At 42.8% G+C, this 20,570-nt stretch overlaps 1 protein-coding gene across 1 annotated transcript in view; it reads right to left on the reverse strand.

Annotated features, from left to right (window-relative positions):
- HHIP (hedgehog interacting protein) overlaps positions 1–19,579 on the reverse strand; it is a 176,247-nt gene extending 156,668 nt beyond the window's left edge. The window contains exons 1-2 of the mRNA XM_075335779.1: positions 18,345–19,579; positions 4,584–4,779 (exon numbers count right to left, since the gene is read on the reverse strand). Of these exons, the coding sequence (XP_075191894.1) occupies positions 4,584–4,779; positions 18,345–18,602 (454 nt within the window). The 5' untranslated portion in view covers positions 18,603–19,579. The remainder of the gene's footprint in view (positions 1–4,583; positions 4,780–18,344) is intronic.
- Positions 19,580–20,570: the final 991 nt, after the last annotated feature.

Here is a 20,570-nt window from a genome sequence, read left to right on the forward strand (position 1 = left end):
GCGTCAGGTGACCGCAGCAGGTGATCACCGCCAGGTCCTGCAGCTATCGTACGTGCCTCGGAGCCGTCACACAGCCGGAGCGGGGGTCGCGGTACCGGGAATTGGAGATGGGAGCATGGCACCGGGAGTCTGCAGACAGGTGAGTATGAGATTTTCTACTGTTCACTTTTGATTTCGCAGCCGCTTCCACCTCCCGCACGGGAGCGGACATGGCACCGGGCGGGAAATGGAAGCAGCGGTGGCGGTACCAGGAGGATTCACACTTCTGTGTTTACTGACAGAAGGAATCCTCTTCCTGTACATGTCACTTTACTACCCACCCCTTGCGTTTATAGCTGCGTTTTTAGTCATAAAAACGCACTAAAATGCAGCTATATTTGCAATTTGCGGTTTTCATTGCGTTTTTGAACATCTCATTGAACTCAATGGGTGGAAAACGCAGTGAAAAACGCAAAAATAATTGACATGCTGTGTTTTTGTGGGCACCACAAAAACGCAGCTAAAAAAAAACGCTGTGTGCAGACAGCAAAAATAAAAACTCATAGACTTTGCTGGGGAAGCAAAGTCAGGCACTTTTCTGAGCAAAAACGCACCCGAAAAATGCGCAAAAACACCGTGAAAAACGCACTGTGTGAACTTACCCTAAGATGCAGCAGCTCTGCCTTGCAGGAGATCATGTTGTCGGTAAGCTGATAGAAGCATTATCAATGCTTCTATCTTTGCATATTACCGGCCAGCGCTGTGCACCTGCAGGAGAGGAAACAAGTGGTGAGTAGTGAGTACACAGTGTCCTCTCCTCAATCTGTCCTGATCTACCGTGGTGTGTGCCTGCAGCATGGAGAAGCAAACACACGGGAGTCAGAGAAACAGCTAGAAGAGCACAGGCTCAAATGCTGGGGGGGAGGGGAATCAGTGCTGGGGAGATTCATTACCTTTGCAGCAGCACAGACATGTTTCGGGTAGCACGCTGCACTCTGTGCTCACATCACGTGTTAGGATGGTAGGAGGGAAAAGCAGCGAGGCGGGGGGAGAGAGTGGGTGGGCGGAGCCACGGGATACATAGCTCACGCCTGGGGTAGCGGGACAAACCCTGAAAATCGTGATAGTCCCGCTGTATCCGTAACGGTTGGGAGGTATGGTAAATGCAGCTAACATTATAAAAAGCCGTGTAAAAATCGCCTACGGGTGTGAGAAAAACAATTAGATGCCACAGTATAGCATCCAATCTTTACGGATACATTGACAATGAGACATAGGAAGCTGTAAATGGTCCTGTAAATGATAAAAAGCTGATGCAGTCAAACAATTATTTATGCACAGATGACAAGTGAGAAAAAAATCGTTAACTTTTCTGTATGAAATGCTGAATGATTTTTTTATACGGTCGTTCAGCCCTATCTGTAAAAATCCGATGCTACACTGTGTCATCTGATTTTTTCTCACATCCATCGACTTGAATAAGTGAGTCTCATCCAATTTCCGCAGGAAAGCGGCCATGATGCATTTTTTTTCCAAACACAGATTCGGTCAGTGACAAAGAGTACAGTCCCTGACAGAAGTTCTGTCGCTTATCCATGTTATGAAAATAAAAACTTATAACCTGACTTTAAATTCATCCATTGGTTTCATAAATTACTCTTTTGAAAGCTGAAACCCTCCCAAATTTGGTTTAGGTTATGAAAATAAAGTTACTGCAAAGCTGAAATATTGATCATTTAATGAACACTGAAAGGTCAGATTTTGGCAAGACAAACGTTTTGTCACCTTGTCATATAATGCACACAATCCTAGTTTACATCCTTACCTGTGCTCACTAAATGATTGCTTAAGTAGTGGGTGTGTATAAAAAGAAACCCAGCACCCCAGACCTTCAGTTGAACTACAACTTGACCTCTGACAACATGCCAAAAATCCACCCTGCGTCCAAAGTCTTGATTATCAAGAGGCTGAAAACCAGATCCACTGCAGAGGTGGCTGGAACCTTTAATGTGTCTCAGCGTCAAGTACAAAGAATAAAAAAAAAGATTTGAAGAGACTGGAGATGTTTTTGACAAGCCCAGGTCTGGCGGACCCCGCAAGACAACTTCTCAGAAGGAATGTTTGTTGATTAGAAAATCCAAAGCCAGCCCTCTTCCATTGCAGCGGAGCTCCAAAAGGCCTGGTCACCTCAAGTCCCTGTGTCAACTAGAACAGTTTGTAGGATTCTATCTCGAAATGGCCTCCATGGTCAAATCAGTGCCCAAAAGCCAGCACTAAACAAAAGGCAATTAAAAAAAAACGTGTGGCATTTGCCAAGTCCCACAGTCTGCTAAACAGATGGACGGTGGAAAAGTGGCAGAAGGTGGATTTCTCGACGAAACTTCAGTTGAATTACACCACAGGCACTGCATATACTGCAGGAGACCTACTGGAGCCCGTCTGGATCCAGAAAACAGTTAAGTTTGGTGGTGGAAAGATCATGGTCTGGGGTTACATTCAGTATGGGGGTGTGCAAAACATTTGCAAGGTGGAAGGCAATATCAATAGCCTAAAATATCAGGAACTATTAGCTACTTCTTACATTCCCAATGATAAAGGGGTCAAATTCTGCAGCAGGAGTGCTCCATCTCATACATCCATCTCTACAACAAAGTTCCTCCTGACAAAGAAGATCAAGGTGCTCAAGGACTGGCCAGCCCAGTCACCAGACATGATCATCATTGAGCATGTTTGGAGTAGCATGAAAGAAGAAGCTTGGACAACAAAACCAAAGAATCTAGATGAACTCTGGGAGGCATGTAAGACTGCATTCTTTGCTATTCCTGATGACTTCTTCAATAAATTGTATGAATCATTTTGAACCGCATGGATGCAGTCCTTCAAGCTCATGGAAGTCACACAAAATATTAAATATGACTCTAATAGCACCACAACTTCATTCACCAATGTTATGCAACATATCTTTGTATTAAAAGTTAATTATTTGTTTGAATTTCACATTACTTTCTGTGGGCGACAAAACTTTTGTCTTGCCAAAATCTGACCTTTCTGTGTTCATTAAATGATCAATATTTCAGCCTTGCAGCAACTTTATTTTCATAACCTAAACCAAATTTGGGAGGGTTTCAGCTTTCAAAAGAGTAATTTATGAAACCAATGGATGAATTTAAAGTCATGTTATAAGTTTTTATTTACATAACATGGATAAGCGACAGAACTTCTGTCAGGGACTGTAGTCTTCTGCAAAGCATCAGTGAATAACATTGGTCCAAGTGCTGTCCTTTTTCACGGATCACACTCAGACCAAAAACATGGCATGTGACCCAGGCCTCAGGGGGATATTGATATTTTTTGGTATTGTTGTGATGGCCATTTCTACAAAAGTGACAACGGGAAGTTCAACCATACATTTTAAATGATCTTGCTGTCAAACTTTATAGCATCGTCTCCTCCTGCACTTATTAGTGGCAGTTGATGGCAGCTAATGTGACCAGACCTGTGCATCATCCTCCACCATTGAAAAATCAGCTTTCCAATGTTCAATGCTTTTTATTTGGAGTAGGCTGGATACGTTTGGTCACCACCTTGTCTGCTGCCATTCTGAGACCTGAAGAGTGGTGCAGTCTCTCAGAAGGCCACAGTAATTACAGTAGTAAACTATGTTGCAGAGTAAAATGAACCGTTACTTTTCATGATTTCCTCATTTATGGATTGTATCTTTTGTTATGGTACTTATAAGACTTTCAGAGCATCCTATCAATGTAATTGTGTAAGTAGCTAGGAAAGATATACAAATATACTAATGCACACCCAATAGCGGGGTCATAGTCCCAGTTTTGATGTGTTGTTTTTTTTAGCAGGAGATGCAGTATTGGTTTAGAAACTTGGTATATAAATTCCAGCACCAAATCCGCATCTCTTGGCAAAAAATAAAAAAAAACACGCCGTTTTCTACTAGGAGATGCAGGTCACAGGTGGGGGACTGTGGTAACCTCCGGCTGTGACCAAAGGAGGTAAACTCAGTGACATCACTGCTCACAGCTGTGGCTTAGTCAGTGCCTGCCTGAAGCCCCAATGTCAGTATGTAGCAGATCTGGGATCGTCATGAGACGTTGTATGGATTAGGTCATACATAAGTGTTTTGGGGTTAATAAATTGGAGAAAGAGGGTGTACACATGAAACAGCCACTGAGTGGTAGTTTCATGTGTACACTGTGCATAAGCAGAAAGCGGCCAATCTGTGATAGGGGATGCGGTTGGACTACCTGGCAGTAGTTTTACTAGTCCTCTAATGATAAACTAATGCTGATACAACAATGGTTTTATGAAAACTACACTAAGAACATCAGTAAGTGATAAGTTGTTGGAATCAGGGACTCTGCGTCTACATTATGCTGCTCTCAGATTATGTAGCAAATACCTGGTGACAAATTCTATTTAATACACTCTAGATAGTAATAAACAAAAATTAAATGTGTAAAAAAAATAGCTTTAACAAAAAATTATTTGAAAGAATTGGTAATTTTCTGACGACACATGAGTATATATGGCCATTACAGTTCATAAATGTTTTCTTATTCCAGTTTGTACAGTAATTCCATTACCTGGTATCTGACCTCGGCATGTGTAGTAGAATTCCTTACAATAGTCCTTGCACAAGGTGGGGAGCATTAGTTGCCTTTCAAATGTGTCGGTGCTCTCTGGCGGATGGAAGAGATTCTGGGCATGTGGTGAACAGTAGGCACACCTGATTTCCTCCAGAATTTTTGCACATTCTGTGTTGTTGGTAACTGAAAATATCTGCAAGTCACAAACCAGAGAAAAATAAGCACATGATGTATATTTCACTCGGGTAAATATTTAAAGCACAGCTAACAGAACAATAAACTGAAGTACAGAGGAACATGTTGGTTGCACTTTTTTTTTTTGCAAAATCTATCTACAGAGTGACCAGGTATATAGAGAATTTAAAGAATTTTAATTAATTTTAAGGTCAACTGCTTTATTTTTTGTGAGTTTGTATGGGTGCCCATAAAGAGCATTGGAATTCTAAAGACAAAATGCATTACAATAAAAGGTATATGCAGGTGGGGTAAATATGAATGCTTTAGAGTGTTTGATCCTATTCTTGAAATTCCTACCTTGGAATTTTCTCCATAGGGGTTCATTTTTTAGGCTATTTGGTTTTCTGTTAGGTAAGGTATTGTTGTTAACTCATTTGTGACTTTATTTTGAATTGTCAAATGCTCTGCAATAGGACTGTATGTAATAATACCTTTACTTTGAAGACATGATGCATATTGGTAATACATATGAGTTACCATTAAAAGGAACCTGTCAGGTTCGGATTCCCTGTATAAGTAAAATTGGAGCAGAGGTGATAGGAGAAATCAATATAATAATCGCATTCAAGTCATTCAGTTGATTGGTGTCACACTCAGCATATTCACAGGCTAAGGCTAGGGTCACACTTGTGAGAGACTAGCGCGAGTTTCCCATCGCATCACCCGGCATGGCCTTCCGCCCTCTGGACAGGAGCGTCTCCGCTGCATAGAAATACATGCAGCCGACCCGCTCCTGTCAGGAGAGCATATGGCCATGCCGGGTGATGCGATGCGAGTCTCTCGCAAGTGTGACTCCAGCCTAAATGAGACTATCACGCTGATGGGTGTGGAACTACTGCTTCACCCTGATTTATCCTGGAGAGGCATAACTAAGTGCCAACAGGGTATGCGCCAAACCCTCTGATCGTGAAATTGGACTTGGCTGCCAGTAGACACCAGGTGCTACTGCAGGGCAGTCCCTGGTGCTGCAGCAGCTGACTCCAAAGGTCAGAGACACAGGTACAGAATGGCTGACAGGGCAAGTTCAGGGTAACAGGCAGGATAAAGGATCACAAGCAGGCTGAACACTGGGACACAGATTGGTCAGGTTCAGAGTCACAGTGTCACACGTGTCTCTCGAGGTTGAGAAATGCGTGACGGTCCTGCGATCTGAGCTTCACTCATTATAGGGTGGCTGAGCATATTAAATGTATTTGCTTTCTGTTAGCACTTCAGGTGTTAAATGTCAGTTTTTTTCCTGCTAGCAGCTTCTTGCCAATCACCTTACGTGCAGCCGGTGTGTCACCCCTCCCATCTCCTTTAAGTAGTCTCTCCATCTTTCAGCTTCCACCGCATATAGAATCTTCTATGCCTGACCACCTAGGTGACTGCAAGTCTCTAGGAGCTGCTGGATTTTTGTTGATTTTCCAGTTGTTGGAGTCGTGTTGTTCAGCTATCAAGTTTGTGTTGTGTTGTGTCCCCCTATCTGTCTATTAGTACAATGGTGGGGCTAGAGTCTCCCGCCAGCCATTACACTAGCCAGGTTGTTTGTCGGGCTGGAGAGAGATTAGGTATCCAGATTGCTGATGGGTTGAAAACACCCAGTATAGGAATGCTATGGAGCACAGGTAACAGCATGAGATAAATCCAGAAGGTGTCCTGTCACCACTCTCCCTAGCTGTAGGGCCCACCGTTGTAAAAGTGCCCCCTTATCCCTCTTGTTTGTTGTGTGTCTTGTAGTGAGCCAGACTTCCGTGGGTCTGAGCACAGCTGTCAAGAAGTGTTTTCGGACACTGTCCACTCTGAGAGTACATAAGCAAGGATGGTTGACCTTAGGGAGATCAACATCCAACACCGCGGAGACACCATCCCGTGTTTCTCAACGCAGTGATTCTAGAGCAATGCCTCCTGGGAAATATTCAAAACAAGAAAGCCCACGGAGACACCATCACATGTTTCTCAATGCTGGCAGGAAACTAGCCAGGTCTTTCACCGGGAAGGAACAACCATGGGAAGGGCAGTCTCCAGTCAAGGAGACCACCTATGCCAAACATGGTATCCATCCACAGACAGCTGTTTCGGGGTATTTGCCCCTCATCAGTGTGTCACTCTGAGAGTGACACACAGTCAGGTCAAAGGATGGGTAAAGATTTGCAGAAAGGTCATGGGATGGGTTCAGGCAAGACGGGTTCTGATTCAGGGGCAGACGACAGTACTATTAATCAGGAACTCAATAGGACTAAAGTTGCTCAGGCACCTCCCTACAGGGGATGGTGTTTTAAGTTCCTTATGCTTCTCACCATATGCTGAGGACACTTGCAGAGTGCGCGCTTCCCCCTTTTAGTAGCGGGGAGCGTGCGTGCACACCCTAAGCAGGTTATCATGAGTCCTGTATGACATGCGCAGGCCCTGGAGCTGAGGACTGTGGCGGGAGCTGGCACACGGGAAGATAGACTTACAGGGTGGCATGTCGGAGTCCCTACCAGGACCAGGGAGAGGAACCATGCAGTACAGTGGGCACGACTGGAGGACAGCCATGACTGCTCTGTTGCTGAAAATATTATTTTCTCTTATTACTAATGACTGCTAGTTGGATGCTTTTGATGCTAATTATCACCTCTAAAATTCTCCATTTTTTTTAAATAGGGAGTCTGGGTCTGTCAATAAAATGTTTTAGAGATTTACATTCATTTCATCTTCAATATATATTTAATAAGATTCTAGATGTAGATAACTGCAATATGAACTTTTTCCCAAATGTTTGGCATTATCTAATGATGACTAACCTAACCCCAGAGGGTTGATTACATCCACAATTAATGGATCCGACAGAGACCACATTGATGTGTTTTAGTATGGTGGGGCCTTGGGACTCTTTTCATATTAAAGAATTTATTTTCATTTTTTAATAACACAGAATGGTCCCATTCAACAGATTATATAAAAAATAGCTTAGCAGCCTGAACTGCACCATAAGTAGTAAATTTCAGGCATCGAAAAGTAAATATAATTGGAAGAGATAAGTCAGTTCTTGGCAGAATGCAGTTCTTTCTATTGAACTGTCAAAGGAAATTATTAATGAATGTTGTGGCCAGTTAAAAAAAAAAAATCCTTAAAATGTGAGATGTGGAATAGGGTTCCATAAATTGTCAAATTTCTACTACACTTTAGTTTTTTGTGTGTCTCTTGCTCCAACGCAGCAGGAGCCTAACATCTTGTACTGTGTGAGGTCTGTGGTGGAATTACCTTTCTGGAAGATTGATAGAGCCATCATTCCAGGTTTGGTTTCAATAAACTAATACTCTCTGTGAAGTCAATTATAACGCCTTAGGGTCCTATTTAACACATGAATTGCTGGATAGGCATGTGAGACACGCAACTCTCCTTTGGGACATAGAGCTGTCCTTCTCGCTTTCTTTTTCTTGTCTTAGTACATCAGTTTCAAAGATCAAGAAACCTTCTGTGAAGTGAATGAACTTACCCAAAAGTCAATGAAACCCAGAGTGGCACATGTATGTCTATTTAAGCCTGTGGCTCATGGCCTTTGTTACTGTTAGTGGTCATATCTTTGGATGTATAGAGATATGTTCATTAGGCTAGTCATAGATATAATGATTGTCATTAATGATCGGAACAATGTACAAATCATTTTCTATCATTGTTACTATGGTTTCTATAAACATGAAATACTCTGAACAGTGGAAATCTGCTCTTTTGATGAGAACCACTACTTTTCCAGTTTCTAACCTTTCCTCAGTCGGATAAAAATGCATGTGTTGCAAGGCAAATGCATGATGCTGACCATGGGAAAAATCATAGAACATATGTAATAAACACGGTGATATAATAAAGATATAAAGGGAACCTGTCAGCAAGTTTTACATATAGAAATAGTGGTATACCTGCAAAAGTGTCTGTACCCCAGTAAACTTCCAGCCTGATTTGCCTTTGGATTCTTTAATAGGTTTCTTAAGGCTTTTTTCATCTGGGAACAAGCTCCAAAACAGTCATATCATACCAAGAACATCCTTGCCAAGAGGAAATAAAGTTTAATCCTCCAGGAAGCCATAAGCTTTCAGTCATAGGGTGTGGCCGTCAGGGCGTCAGTCACTACTCAGAGCATAGTGAGCAGTGACTAACTTTGTTGCCCACCCCAGCACTGACTGACACCTGGCTCTATACTGATGCAATGCTGGGCCGGCTGTCAGTCAGTGCTGGGAGGGGCAACAAAGTCCCAGCCATGGATCACTATGCACAGATGCACAGAGCGGGGACTGAAAGCCTGAGGTTACCAGAAGGAATACAGTTCATTTCGTCCCACTAGCAGGAATCTCAGTGCAGTGGCCACATGGCATCTGAATGCTATTAATTTGCAGAGTAACCCCATATCTGCAGAATAGGATTTTTTTTTACAGAACAGGTTCCCTTTAACAATAATTTTAATTTTTACTTTATAAATCATAAATCAATAGTACACTAGAAAATAAGGAACTTTGTTATATATCTTATCAGACAAATCTTCTCTTTCACAGAACAGATCAGTCATTATCAAAATTTCCAATTCTGAGGTAAACTCTGTATTTGGTGAAGACTTTTCCATTACTGAGATAGGAGATGAGAGCTGTTACTGATGAGACGCTATGTAGATAGAAAAGGAAAGAGGAGGCGGAGCTCTGCTTCTAGCTCCTCCTTCAGCTTCTAGCTCCACCCTCTTCCTCTAGCTCAGTGTTTCTCAACTCCAGTCCTCGAGACCCACCAACAGATCATGTTTTCAGGATTTCCTCAGCATTGCATAGGAAATAAGTCCATCACCTGTGCAATACTAAGGAAATCCAGAAAACCTGACCTGTTAGTGGGTCTTGAGGACTGGAGTTGAGAAACGCTGCTCTAGTTCCTCCCTCCTCCCATTGTCGTAGAATCTCATCAGTAACAGCTTCCATTTCCTCTCTCAGTAATGGGAAAGTCTTCACTGAATACAGATTTTACTTCGGAATTGAGCATTTTGATAATGACTGATCAATTCTGGCAGAGAAAGAAGCTAATTTTTCTGATAAGATACATTACACAGTTGCTTATTATCATCTCTACTATTGATTTATGTTTGTTCTTTAAAATAAATGTATTGTCTATCGTGTTGTGGTTAAAGTGTTATTCCCATCTCCAAAACCCTATCCTAGTATGTAGTAATTGTAATTATAATATTAGCAAATACCTCCAATTAGAAAGGTAGTATAGTTCTCCTAAAAAAGCCAGGTCTCTTACCTCATACGCAGGGCATTGCAGTTTAGGTATCTATGGTTACGACCATGAGCAACTAACTAACGCCATAGATTGTAAGTTTGTGAGCAGGGCCCTCACTCCTCTTGTAACTGTTGAACTTTGTAAATAAACTTTATCATTATTATTATTAATAATAATAATAATAATAATAATAACTGTCACTATATGAGTAGACGTAACCATGGATACCTAAGCTGCAATGCTCTGCACATGAGGTAAGAGACACAACTTATCAGGAGAACTATACTACATCTCTAATTGGAGGGATTTGCATATATTATGACACCTACTAGGTACACATTAGGATAGGATCATGGAGATTGGAATACCCCTTTAAATTGTTAACTCCAATCCAACATTAAAGGCCCCGTTACACGCAACGACGTATCTAACGATATATCACCAGGGTCACGGATTCCGTGACGCACATTCGGCATCGTTAGCGACGTTGTTGCGTGTGACACCAACGAACGGCCGTTAACGATCAAAAATACTCACCTTATCGTTGATCGTTGACACGTCGTTCATTTTCAAAAAATCGTTGATTGTTGCAGGACGGAGGTTGTTCGTCGTTCCCGAGGCAGCACACATCGCTACGTGTGACACCTCGGGAACGACGAACTACAGCTTACCTGCGGCCGCCGGCAATGAGGAAGGAAGGAGGTGGGCGGGATGTTACGGCCGCTCATCTCCGCCCCTCCGCTTCTATTGGGCGGCCGCTTAGTGACGCCGCTGTAACGCTGCACAAACCGCTCCCTTAGAAAGGAGGCGGTTCGCCGGCAACAGCGACGTCGCTAGGCAGGTAAGTCCGTGTGACAGCTCCTAACGATTTTGGGCGCCACGGGCAGCGATTTGCCCGTGACGCACAAACGACGGGGGCGGGTGCTTTCACCATCGACATCGCTAGCGATATCGCTGCGTGTAAATCCCCCTTCAGTTTAGTGTATCGGAACACACATAAAGATGTAATCAAAGAGGAACTATGGATGGCATTGGTTGTGAATCTATGAAGCCAGTAAGTCCTTAAAGTGACCATAAATATTGGATTATTGTTGGCAGAACCTTATTAGTTATGGCAGTTCCGGATAATTATCTGATGTGTACGAAGCTGTCCAGACTGTACCACGACTGGTGGTAGATGTCTTTACAGTGGAAACTGGCCTCAAACTCATTAGTAATTATGATAGGTTTCTCTCTCTCGCTAGTAAAATCAAGCATTACACCAAATGTATTTCCTTAGTTCAGATGTACGCGTTAGAAATGTCTTAAGCTGGGTTTACACACTGCAACATCGCAAAGGACATTGCTGTAACGTCACCGGTTTTGTGATGTAACAGCGACCTCCCTAAGTCTCTGGTGAGTCGCTGGTGAGCTGTCAAACAGGCAAACCTGGCCAACAACTCAACAGCGATCCGGACCTGCAGAGCGACCTAGCTGGTTGTTAGGGACGTTGATAAGCAGCCTTTTGAAAGGGAAGTTGCTAACAAAGTCGCTGCAAAGTCTTCACACACTGAAACTTCATGCTGCACAGCGGGAAACAAAGGACCTAGGAATGGTCCTGAACGATTTGTAACGATTACAACTTCATAGCAGGGGCCGGGTCGCTGATAGGATTCACACACTGCAACATCGCAAACAACATCGCTATTGCGTCACAAAACCGGTGATGTTACAGCGATGTCGTTTGAGATGTTGCAGTGTGTAAACCCAGCTTAAGTATATAACTAATTGTCTCTGTTTACTGTAAACCAAATTGGACAGTGATATGTTTGGATAAGGGCTTATCTCCTTCATCCTCATCTATACACTTGTATATACTGCATTATGTACACTGTTTTTCTTCGCTCGATGTAACCTTTTATAATACTGTATTATGGATCCTCTAGTACGTTATGTGACAAGTCTTATAACCAAACCTATGATTGACAGGTAAGATCATAATCAACATCGGGACAAAGTTTCCATGCTACGTACGAGTTCTTTGAACTTTCTTCATGTTCCATTTAATGAATATTGTCTAACGTTCACATTAGCTAGCAAAATTAAGTAAGATTCGAGTTCTCTTCTAAAAAGTTTAGATACAAACCATTTGTTTGTCACTAAAATGTCAATTTCCAGTGTATATAGGAATCCCTAAACCTGAACTGTATTAGAAAAGGGTTCAAATTCAGTTTAAAGTGAGTAGGTAAATAAATAATAATACCCTGGTGGCTTTAACAAAAGAGTCTACAAGACAATGTTTGTTTAGTCATGAGACTGACAAAAAGCTTTTGTCTCTAAAGAGCTAAAGCAAACAAATGAGTGTAAAAGAACACACTTAAAGCCATAATCAAACAGCCACCAATGACAACTTTGGCTGTAAATCCATGTAACCAGTACTAGGCCTAAAGGTGACCATAAATATTACATTATTGTTGGCAGAATCTAACAATTTACGGTAGTAAATCATCTGAAGTGTCCGAAGCCCCCCCAGACTCTCTCCCGACTGACGATAAATCAGATAAGAAATAGTCCCACAGGAGGCATCCGATAGCCACTTCCCCCAATTCTTCTATGGAGAACACATGCATAATCGATCAACTGAGCTTCCATGTGCATTGATGGGGTGAGGGGAGATTGGTAAGGATCAGCTACCAAGGCATTCAGTAAAGTTTTAGGTGAACCAAGAAGCAAGTTTGGATGGGCAATAAATAAAATTGTCTCTCCAGTAAAGGAGACAAACTCTAGCACAGCGCCACCTATTGGAAGTAGCGATCCTACAAGTCACAAGTGGATTTTTAACAATCCTTTGCAATATGACTCAGGATATATAAGCCAGATCAGAATCCCAATTTGCAGACACGGTGTTTCGGGGTGCTTGCCCCTCGTCAGTGCAAAGTATGGGGGTGTCTGATCTGGCTCATGAGAAAGCTATGTGGGGACCACGGGGGAACACTATTCTCCTTAAGGAGACTTTGCAAGCCAGTCTGGCTGCCAGGTAAGGGGACTTATAGCTGCCACGCCCCTCTAAGAAATATTCAAATTGTCTCTCCAGTAAAGGAGACAAACTCTAGCACAGCGCCACCTATTGGAAGTAACACATATAAAAGTCATTAGGAGGATTACACTCCAATCTTAGAGGTTATCCACTATTTTTACATTCATGGTCTATCCTTTGGATAGGTTATCAATGTTTGATCGTCCGGGATCCGATACCCAACACCTGTTCTCAGTGCTGCTGCTGGCAGTTGGTTCCTGGAAATGCTCAGTTCTGGAGCTGCACATCTTCTGAGAGCAGTCGCGGTTGGGTACTCCACATCTGCCTTCTATTGATTTTAATGGGAAGCGGATGTGCAGTTCCAGAGAACAGCTGATCGGCGGAGGTGAGGATTGTCGGACCTCGGCCAATCAGTCAATGATGACCTATCCTAAGGATAACTCAATGTAAAAGTAGAGGATAACCTCTTTAAGCCCATTGTTTATCTTTTATAGCTGTTGTTTGGCTGACCATTATCTCACCTGACTTCCATAGAGAGGAGCATTCATTCTGTCAAGTGCTCCTATGTTCCCTAAGAAAGAGTCACTGCCCAATATTCCTGGAGGTGGTTTATCTCAGGGTAAGCAAAATAATCAGCCTGCAATAAGACATGCTGTATCATTATCTCCCCATTATCATTTATCATCTGCCAAAGGCTGCCATACGCCAATCCTGTCAGTATCAGCCAACCGTCAAGATCGTTACGATCAATTTCTTCTATTTTCACCTAGGAATGGAGTGCCAATAAAAAGATACCGTACCTAAGTCTTGGTACCATTTCATAATGTACTAGTTCTTTCAATGATGAGGCAATACAACTAGTTCTCCAACCCGTAAGTATCTATGTGACGGAAGGCTGCAGAGGATAATTGGGCCCAATCACCTTCTGGAACTGTGTATCAATTCTATAGTTTATTGACTAACTTACAATAAATTCTAAAAGCCTATTGATTATTGTAGAGATTCACAGAATACAAAAGAATTCTAAACTCCAATTTAGCAAAAAAAAAGAAAAAAAAGAATACGGGATTAGGGCATGAATCTACACATGCTCTAAACCATCTGTTTGCTGTAGATTTCAATCACAGCCTAACCTCAGTAGTCCTGGAACGCTATAAACATGGAGCTTTACCCATGCCTGGAATCATAAATTGCTCCTGGTCACTGGAGAATAATGGACAAACTGACACTAAAACCTGCAGTAAGACAGTTCTCACTCATCTGGGATAAGAAAAGGGGCCTGGCCCAAATTTTCCCTGAAAAGGAAAGAACATTTGGACAGAGCGCAGGGGCTGAAGGAGAATGATGTTCTCCAGTTTCACCCATTAGTGAACCAACTAACAAACACAATGGTGTTGTTATTCTTTTGCCATAAGCAACAAGACTCTGTGTGTGGGCAGCAGTTTAGTGAGGAGGAGGAGAAGTCGACCCCTTTTTGTCCTATTGATTTTGTTCTATTTGCATGACTTGAGCAAATTAAATGATGCAATATGGCTTTTTGTTACAAAACAAAGTGAAAGATACCACCCAGACACATATGTTGATTCATAGAAGTTGTTTACATGAGAATAGAATGAAATCTACCGTGAACCAAGCATAAAAATTCGATTCAGCAATGGCCATTTTTCTTTACTGTGCTTGGGCCAGAAAGGCTGAAACACAAGTTTTCCGAGAGTGTCTCAGGCCTTGACAACAACATACTTGCCACTGAGGAATTCGTAATTAAACTAAAAACAGGGTAAGGAAAAAGGGACACCTGATGGTTTATTCCACGTGCGCGGATTCTTAATTAAATGATTTGTTAACGCCAATGAAGATAAATGCACAATACAAAGGGAACATTTAACACATTCACCATTCAAGAATCCGTCTTCCATTGTCCGTTCAAAGCTATGAACCAAAACGTGACCAAGATGCATCTAACATTCAAAATCCTATCACTCAAGACCAGTTTTTCCAATATATCCAACCTGATGGCCAACGGCCATAAGGCTTTAATTACTCCTGACATTTAATAGTGTCTGTCTAGAATATTTTTCAATATGAAGAAAAACTGAAAAGAAAAAAGGCGCTAATAGGGTACTAACGTAAAAACGTTGGTAGGTAATGTCAGATGTGCTCACCTGATACAGTTGTGAAAATAGTCACAACCACTAATAAAGCGTATAAGTTACGGCTGCAGCAGGCACCACGAGGAGATCAGCGTCAAAAACCAAAGTAGAAGTGGACTCTTGCGCTGTCATAAGATGGTCAGCAGTAATGGTTAAATCGTGATTTTATTACGCGTTTCGGAGATCACATCTCCTTCCTCAGATAAATCACACATATACCTTCTTCTTTGTTTCTGATGTAGAATATTTTTCAGTCACCAAGGAGAGATGTAATGTAACTTTAATTGATTCTTATGGCTCTGTACTAAGACCAGTTATTCCCGACACAATATACCACTACTCTCGAGCGCTTAGCTTTTCAACCAAGCACACTAAAGCCAATAAAGGAGTGACATTAATCTCTATGATATCACTGTCCAAGGGACCCAAGGTCAGGTTTAGGCTTCATGTGACTCCTCAGCTGTTGACGTACACCACAACAATGACTTGGATAGAGAAGCAAGCTCATAGGAGAGATGGCACACACAACCTGCCGCACGTAGAGATGCCTACAGAAGACTCAATGAGAACTACTTAGAAGTTATAGGTCAATAATGTTCATGTAAACATTGGAAACTTATTTTAGAGATCAGCTATCAAAGATCACTCAAGACTTGAGGCTTCGGACAGCCAAGATCTTATAACGTTTGCAGAAGGTGTAGGAAGCGATGAACGTGTCAAGATAAACATCTACACCAGCATCTATTTTCTACTTCAAAATTTGGCTTGAAGCGCGATCTTTTCTGTGTGGTCTGTAACATGAGGCTTGTTTGCAAGGATGTCTCTGTCCATGGTATGGGTAAGATGTAGCGGAGGTACAATGCCTGAGCATCTGAGGTAATCACTAAGGCAACAACACAACGCAAAACAACCCTCTCATTTATGTGCCAATGTCCGGCCTTGGTCACACCACCATTCACATGTTCGTTCGTGTCTCGGTGACAGTATTTACTTTATGTTGACATAATGTATCAAGTCCAGTTTTGTGAATGTGAAAACACAAGTCATTTCTAAACATATATATTTGGTTGATGGATGCAGCCCCCTGTTTCACGCAAAATAGACAAACATATACAAGAATTGTAACGCGTGCCTACGCTTTTTATAGGATTTATTATGACACATGGAAATTCCCACCCACTCTGTTTATAAACAGAATTCTGCTTACCTATATATATGTATATATATCCGATTTACACACACTAATACAACTTAGTATACAGTGAACTTAAACACATGCAGGGTATATTTACTGTAAATAAATGCATACAGGCATGCATCCTGTCCCTCCAGCTTATAAACACCATTAAAAGGTACACAGATGGTAACACAAACACTATCGACATGTGTATACAAACTTACACATACCACCTCACTGTTAACCCCTTACATCCCAATACTCTAAATGATGATATTCCATAGGCAAGACAGACATAGGGCTGATTGAGTGGTTGACAAGACGCCATGGCCAACATCACTACAGTCAGTCGTAATGTTCCGTGACTAGTTTGATGTATCCCAAATCAAGGGTAGAGAGTACTACTGTTACATTAAACTGCAATTTTTTGCATTAAACTTTGGATCTGGTGGTGATCCATTTGGGTTGCCACACGTTTTTCAGTGGATCATACACTAATGGGCACCTGTGAAATTTACATTTATAATTCAACCCCTATAAACAGCGCAAATTTGTTACATATATATGTTATGTCATCATCCAAAAAGTGGCTCCTACAAACCAACTAGGTCTGATACAGAAGCAACTTTTTCTAATACCACTTTCTGGGTTGCGCAAAAGTTTGGTGGAAAGATCAACAACTTATCCTGCACATCTATCTGTTTTTAACGGAAGCATAATGTAAAAAAGCCAGAGATGAATCCTAGAAAAGTAGAAGGAATGAGATGATTCCTCAGATTCCCAGAACTGGTAATCATGTTAGTGTGCAGCGCTCCCTGCTTCCCTCACATGTGATGCTCTGGAGCCTCTTAGTGTCAGGAGCTGTTAGCACAGATGGGGAAGTTCTAACAGCACAAGCTACATGGAGGGTCACCTTAATCTATAACCTATGGCTACCCAGGAATGTGCGGATGACGGTGGCACTACAACTCCCAGCGAAGCTCCAGCTCATTTATGCATTCTATGACTATCTGTATATATCTCACCTTATGTGGGAAAATCTGGTCAGAATATATATATATATATATATATATACACTCTTATTGGATGGTTCATTACATGAGACGTGTAGACACCCTGTCTGTGGCTCATCCATATCATGGGATAATAAACCTCCTCCTGGTTACTGCAGACTTTCACAATCTTCTGTAAATATTTAATATTTCGTAGGAAACTTTGATACATCAGATAAACAAAAGCTCTTAGGAGGAGTTCCCACAATGAGTTTCGCTCGCGTTTTTAGCACTGCGCATTTTCGTTGTAAAGCAAAGTGGATGGGATTGCCAGAAATCCCCTGCCCACTTCACTTCTCTTTTACGCTGCGCAAACTGATCTGCGGTGTTGTTTTTCCAATCCGCAGCGTGTCAATTTATCTTGTGGGAACGCTCAGTTTTCTGAGCAGATTTTCCCCATAGACTTGTATTAGATGCGGAAATTGCACAGGTAAAAAAAAAAAATGCACGTGCGTTTTTGGTGTGTTTATCTAGCGGAAATGCATCAAAACTGCAGGTAATCCGCACCCAATGATGTCAGTACAAGGAAGTGTCAAAAAGAGACAAAAAAACGCAACATAAAGAGACAAAAGCGCAGCGTCAAAAATTAGATAAAAGGGCAGCGTAAAAAACGCACACAAGATAAAATAACGCAGGTAAAACTATATAATAATCGTGGGAATGTGCTCTTGTAGGTTTGTCATATCTGTCCAAATATAAAGTGTTAATGCCAAATTGCAGGTAAAAAGATGAAGAAGAAAACATATGTGAGCACAACTAAATTCTGGTAACTAAATGAAACATTCCTACAGACACCTGCACACAATAACACGTGTTTGCCATCCAGCTCCCTTCAGGTTACTGCAGTGCCAACCACCAGCTCACCAGGACATCGGAGCCTGTAGATGTTAATGGCTTGCTGCTTACCTTGGGATCTATATGCATGCCCGTGCTCTCAGGTTTTGGGCAGCAAGAGAGTCGGGGATACAGTCCTCTACATCCAGCTCCCCCCAGGTCCAGGCTCTGTAACTTCCTATGTCTCTTTTTTACTCGTTTTGGGGGGTTCCCATTTAGGCACCTTCTCCTCCTGGCCACAGAGTCACTCTTCTCCCCATATTTCGCTTCACATTCCAGAATCAGCAGCAAAGCGGTTCCCCAAATCAGCATCCACTGGAGCATCAGCATCTTCTTCCCTGCACAGTCCAGTAATGTCCCGAGTTGCCCAGGTGTCTTCAGTTGCGTAGGTGTCCTGAGTTGCCCAGGAGCCCCAAATTTCCCAGGTGTCCCGAGTTGCTCAGGTGTCCTGAGTTGCCCAGGTGTCCCTAGTTTCTTAGGTGCCCCGGGTTGCCCAGGTGTCCCTAGTTTCTTAGGTGCCCCGGGTTGCCTAGGTGTCCTTAGTTTCTTAGGTGTCCTGAGTTGCCCAGGTGTCCCTAGTTTCTTAGGTGCCCCGGGTTGCCCAGGTGTCCCTAGTTTCTTAGGTGCCCCGGGTTGCCCAAGTGTCCCTAGTTTCTTAGGTGCCCCGGGTTGCCCAGGTGTCCCTAGTTTCTTAGTTGTCCCGAGTTGCCCAGGTGTCCCTAGTTTCTTAGCTGTCCTGACTTGCCCAGGTGTCCCTAGTTTCTTAGGTGCCCCGGGTTGCCCAGGTGTCCCTAGTTTCTTAGTTGTCCTGAGTTGCCCAGGTGTCCCTAGTTTCTTAGGTGTCCCGAGTTGCCCAGGTATCCCTAGTTTCTTAGTTGTCCCGAGTTGCCCAGGTGTCCCTAGTTTCTTAGTTGTCCCGAGTTGCCTAGGTGCCCCTAGTTTCTTAGTTGTCCTGAGTTGCCCAGGTGTCCCTAGTTTCTTAGTTGTCCTGAGTTGCCCAGGTGCCCCTAGTTTCTTAGTTGTCCTGAGTTGCCCAGGTGTCCCTAGTTTCTTAGTTGTCCTGAGTTGCCCAGGTGCCCCTAGTTTCTTAGTTGTCCTGAGTTGCCCAGGTGTCCCAAGTTGGTCAGGTGTCTCGAGTTGCCCAGTTTCTCAGGTGTCCCGAGTTTCCCAGGTGTCCCACGTTCTGCAGGTACCCCGCGTTTCCCAGGTGTCCTGAGTGCAGGTAGGGCAGGCTCAGTCCCCGCAGTTTGGCACTGTGCAGACTGCTCGCTCCTCTCCAGCTGCCTGGGACTGTGCTGCTCTCACATCTCCTCGGGGCTCTCATGTTTCGCTCCTCTTTTTGCTTCTTTTTAAGTGGAGCACAAGGAGGTGCTGCCACCCCGCGCCCCCTGACGTCACAGGCACCAGTGGGGATGGGGCTGGAATTTGTGTCCATCGCCTCTGGGCTGCCCAGCAGAAGTCTGTAATCTGCCTCACATGCCGGGCACTGCGACATGTGCCCCAGTGCAGCCTGTGCTCGGATGCCTCCTGCAGACAGTGCATGTGTGGGACGAGCCTGTGCCAGCATGCATCCATCCATTTACAGGATATCTGTGCAGGTGGGACTGATCATATAATGATGCTCACACACAGATGATGGAAGCTGAGATGACTGATTCATCAAACATTCTGCACAAAATGAGTATATGTTTGACAACACCTTAAAAACAAACATTGCAATGTGGTTTTCACCCAGTGATATGGCAAAATCCTTATGTGCCTCATGTATATTTTGCACTATACTTTAGGCAATGTAAAATATCAACTGTGCGAGCACATGGCAGGCATAATGTGTGCAGTGCTGGAGCATCACAGCAAAGAGGCTGCTAACCCTTCCCTGGTACCATGGGTCAATGTGACCCCATGCAGATTGGTAGAACTAGTGATTTTATTTCACAGCACCAGACAAGGGTTAAATGAATTTCTGATGATCTGCCAAAGATCCGCAGAACGATAACCCAATTTTCATTCAATAGTGGTAATCGGCTAAAAAAATTATCTTATAGGGTTTTTATAGTTTGAACCAGAATATTGGGTTACAATTTATCGATCTATCGGTCTGTCTGTCTGTCTGTCTGTCTGTCCATCCATCTATCCCTCTATCTATCCCTCTATCTATCCATCTATCTATCTATCTATCTATCTATCTATCTAGCTATCTATCTATCTATCTTTCTATCTATCTATCCATCTATCCCTCTATCCCTCTATCCCTCTATCTATCTATCCCTCTATCCATCTATCTATCTATCTATCTAT

The sequence above is a fragment of the Anomaloglossus baeobatrachus genome, chromosome 1 (genome assembly GCF_048569485.1).
Source record: "Anomaloglossus baeobatrachus isolate aAnoBae1 chromosome 1, aAnoBae1.hap1, whole genome shotgun sequence".
Lineage (NCBI taxonomy): Eukaryota > Metazoa > Chordata > Amphibia > Anura > Aromobatidae > Anomaloglossus > Anomaloglossus baeobatrachus.